Source organism: Verticillium alfalfae, genomic scaffold (genome assembly GCF_000150825.1).
Source record: "Verticillium alfalfae VaMs.102 supercont1.1 genomic scaffold, whole genome shotgun sequence".
Taxonomy (NCBI): Eukaryota; Fungi; Ascomycota; class Sordariomycetes; order Glomerellales; family Plectosphaerellaceae; genus Verticillium; species Verticillium alfalfae.
Window position 1 is genome coordinate 3,796,173 of NW_003315038.1, and position 4,012 is coordinate 3,800,184.

At 59.5% G+C, this 4,012-nt stretch overlaps 3 protein-coding genes across 3 annotated transcripts in view; 2 read left to right on the forward strand and 1 right to left on the reverse strand.

Moving 5' to 3' along the window:
- Positions 1-303: 303 nt before the first annotated feature.
- VDBG_01151 (conserved hypothetical protein) lies at positions 304-525 on the forward strand (the record flags this gene model as incomplete). Its single annotated transcript, XM_003009422.1, has 1 exon — positions 304-525. One exon carries the CDS (start codon positions 304-306, stop codon positions 523-525), a length of 222 nt encoding a protein of 73 aa, XP_003009468.1.
- A 1,144-nt stretch (positions 526-1,669) lies between these two features.
- Positions 1,670-3,216, forward strand: VDBG_01152 (conserved hypothetical protein; the record flags this gene model as incomplete). The annotated part of the gene is made up of 2 exons (XM_003009423.1): positions 1,670-2,209; positions 2,287-3,216. The coding sequence occupies 2 exons, from the start codon at positions 1,670-1,672 to the stop codon at positions 3,214-3,216; spliced, it is 1,470 nt and encodes a 489-aa protein (XP_003009469.1).
- A 724-nt stretch (positions 3,217-3,940) lies between these two features.
- VDBG_01153 (multidrug resistance protein fnx1) overlaps positions 3,941-4,012 on the reverse strand; it is a gene marked incomplete at both ends in the record, with an annotated part of 1,733 nt that continues 1,661 nt past the window's right edge. Inside the window, one exon of the mRNA XM_003009424.1 lies at positions 3,941-3,964. Within this exon, the coding sequence (XP_003009470.1) occupies positions 3,941-3,964 (24 nt within the window). The remainder of the gene's footprint in view (positions 3,965-4,012) is intronic.

Below are 4,012 nucleotides of genomic sequence, written 5' to 3' on the forward strand. Positions count from 1 at the left end.
CTTCGTTCCCTCCGGGAAGCGAGCCCGGTTCTGGTGACCATGGGGATGACCACAGCGGCACTGGCGAGTGCACTGCTCACGACGACCACTGGCACTGCCCCGAGGGTGTCGAGGAGCCGCCCTACCCTCCTGGCGGAGAGCCTGGTTCTGGAGAGCACGGCGGCTCGGACGAGTCGGCTACCGAGTGTACTGCGCACGACGACCACTGGCACTGTCCCGAGGGTGTCGAGGAACCCGCCTACCCCCCGGGCAGCCAGCCTGGTGCCGAAGGCGCAGAAGGCGCCGAGACCGAGTGCACCGCCCATGACGATCACTGGCACTGTCCCGAGGGCGTCGAAGAACCCTCATACCCCCCTGGCGGTGAGCCTGGCTCAGAGGGCGCTGGCGCTGGCGGCGCTGGCGGCGCCTCGGGTGAGTGTGTCGCGCACGATGACCACTGGCACTGCCCTGAAGGGGTTCCAGAGCCTGATTCGCCGCCAGCGCCAGAGGTGGTTGAAGTATCGGGCGCCGCTTCGTTCGATGTGACCAAGGCGTACATGGTGGCCTTTGCGACGATCCCCCTTCTCTTCGGTTTCATAGGTTGAAACTTTTGTTGTTCATTGAGGTGGCGAGATGTGTGAAGATGAGGTACGGTCAAGCTCTCTTCTCTAGATAGCTGAGATCTTGTCCGCCTCGGAGCCTCCGTTGACGACCCCTATGAGAAGCAATTACAACCATTAATTAATGTCAAACACACTTGTTAGACACGTTTCCACTTCTATGATGCCTCTTGGAGCAAGATGACCATGGTGATTTGATGCCTGCCCATAATGTGGATGGGGGATTGATGTCTTGTCTGGAATCAGGGGCAAGGTGGCCCCGTGCCTCATGTGTCAGCTCGGACCTGTATGTGTCCCAGCATGGTGTCTCATGTCTATATCGGTGGTTGGAACAGATCTACTCGGTAACTCGATGCATCCCTGTCGTCGGAAGACAGATGACTTGCGCGATGCTGCATGGTTGGGATGGAAATGGAGGTTCCATGTCGGTGCCTAGAGCTGGTCCTGGCACCAGCGTTGTCCCTTGGGTTCATCAGGTGGCCACCGCCGTGCTTATCTAATCGGTCATAGGACCCTGACGAAGCTACCAGGCGCCAGGGAACCAGCAACCCACCTTCTGGAGGAAAGAGTGGCCCCTGGAGCTTCCTTCCGACCCCAACAAATGAGTGGGGCTCTTGTCGTTCGTGGCACCAGCGGCAGGTGCAACTGTCGGTGGAGGTGCAGGCAGGTGCAGCTCGTTCGCACCCACCAACAAGAAAGACCGGGTCTCCTTCTCCAACCAGAGCCAGGGTAGATGAAGGCGGTGATCCTCATCCCCCCCGTCCCGTCCAAACAAAACACAAACCACACAAACATCAAGCCTCCCCTTCGAAAAACCTAACGCGGGTGGGCTTCCAGCTGCAGGTCAACATTTACTGTGTTTCTGTGCTTTTGGACTTGTTTTTTTTTCGTGCTGCACAGCTCTGCTATTCTTGGCTCTTTCGTCATTTACATTCCTGTCAACAACACTTGCGATGCCATCCGCCCCTCTTGGCAGGTGAAGCGGTCAGTCGAAAACGAGTTGAAAAAAGTAGCTCCCAGCCCACAGTCCGAATTTGTTTCGAAATATGACATACTCCTCGCATTACCAAATGCCCGGCGCATTCTTTGACAGCCACACAACTGGCGTCCACCCCAACGTCTTCCGACCGCCTACCACGCCGTCAGCCTCGTCGTCCATTCACCTCGGCAAGTCCACCGCCAGCGTTGGCCCCGAGAACGGCAGTCTTGCCGCCCACGTCAAGAGAAAGCGCGCTCGTGCCGATACGTCGCGCGAGCAGACTCCCCTTCAAGAATGGTCTGATGCCAACATCAATGCCGATGGCCTCACCGACAGAAACCGCACACCGGCGGCAAAGGTTGGACATGGACAGCCCACGGAGCGCTACACCCTAGCCGGCCAGCTCGAGACGCCCGGTGGTTTCCATGCTGCAGGTGGACATGGTCGACTCGAGGAGAGCCTTTGTTCCGACAGCGATTACCGAAAGGCTCTCGGCTCGAAACGACACCCGGTCGAGCTCGACTCGCCAATGAATGGCCATCCCACCTTGCTTGTCAAGCCCAGCCAGCAGCCAGCAGGCGAAGGCTGGAGCCGCTTTGCGTTCAACGCCATCGGCGGCGTCATGGGCAAGGTATGGGAGTTCTGCCGAGGTAGCGCATTCACAGGCTTCTATGCTGGCGGCGGCACGCCCTACGCCATGACGGGCAGCGCCTTGTACCTGCGTCACCGACGAAGGCTGTGACGCACGCAGAGAAGCCCAGGGACTACTTTTCACCGAGAATTCCTCAGCCTTCGACGGGAAATGATGCAAACGTCCCTGGCGGCTTTCCCCAATCTGACTACATGCCTTACAACCCTGAAATTCTCGAAGCTTTAACGCCCGATTCGACACCATCCCGACCCGCTGTCAAACGCAGGCAGGTCAGTGAGAACGACGAGCTGCGTCGCAACTGGATCATGGTCGATGAAGGCTCGCCCCTCGAGCAACCGCGTACCGCCTCGAGAGCCTCACTGCGCCCGCCGTCGCGAAACTCGCGGCCCTCCATGACGACCGGCCGCCGAATCAGCGTGCCCGTCTCGCGTCTCAATACTACTCCGTCCAAGGCCCGTCGGAACTCGCTCCGCAGCCCGCATGCCGTGTCACCGGCCCGTACCGCTCGAGAACCACCCGCCAGTACTGCCAGCTGTGCCAGCGTCCGCTCTCCTCGGGCCTGTTCGCCTGGCCCGCTGTCGCCGCTTTCGCCAAGCCGGATCCCTATCCCCTCTCAGCAAGCTGGCCGCGGCTCCAACCCCTTCTCACGACCCTCGAGCTCGGCGGGCCACTACCGAAGCAACAGCTGCGTCACGTCGCCCATCCGGCCGGCCCTGAGCCACCGCCGGACACATAGTGGTGCCTCAGCTGCTTCGGCTCGTGTCCAGACGTCGCGTGATAACGATGACAACGTGGACGCGAGTCCCAGGCTAAGCATGGAAGCCAAAAAGCTTGCCGCTAAGAGGCGAAAGGAGGAGCAGGACGCCGACCTGCGCATCAACGATTTCAACTACAGGCTGAAAGAGATGATCCGCCAAGGTCGGGAAGCCCTTGGAACCACATTTGAGGTAGACGATGATGCAGGTGGCTGGGAGTCGGAACACTGAGACTTTTGTGACTTGGGGATCGGAGAGGTTGTGGGAGCTGGCCTCTGTTTGGGCTCGGTGGATATTTGTTTCACAACACGATGGGTTATGTGAGGGCGCACGCTATGATACCTCTGCTTCTTCCAGCCTTGGCGTTTGGGCCTCCATGAGGCGTGCCTTTCACGATATCACGATTATTGGGTCAGGCGGGTTTCGGAGGCTTATTTATTTTTGACGTTTGCCGCGGCTCACGACACCGCAGATACCAGATGAATGGAACTTTACTTTGTCTTTTCGAATCTATTATATTGTTCTCATGATTTTGGTGATATCTCGAACCAACCGAGACTGATGAAAGTCGCTACCAAGACTGACGCGCCTGAGACCTGGGTTCTGCCACACGGTCTCTCCGCCGAACCACCGCTCCTATCAGATGCTTTGATGTCAGGTATTCACCATGCGAGTCGCCGGCATCGGCCCACGCAGCGATCCCACAGAAATCACAGCTTGTGCTCCCCCAAGAACAGCGCGCCAAGCAGCGCCAGCGGCGAGCAGACGAGCGAAACGCCATGACTCCACGACAGGCCCTCGATGTAGGACGCGACGACAGCGTCGCCGACCCTGCCGCGCGCGCGGTTCGAATGAAGGCCAACGCTCGAAGCCGGCCTCGGCCGATGATGTGCCGCCGCCGCCGCGCCGGTGAGCCCCCAGGGCCCACGAGAACGGGCGTCGAAGCGCGGCCCTTTCATGGGGGCCCATGACGACGGCGCTAGCGGTCGCGAAGCCCGAAAAATCATTGCCGACGGTCGTGCAGAGG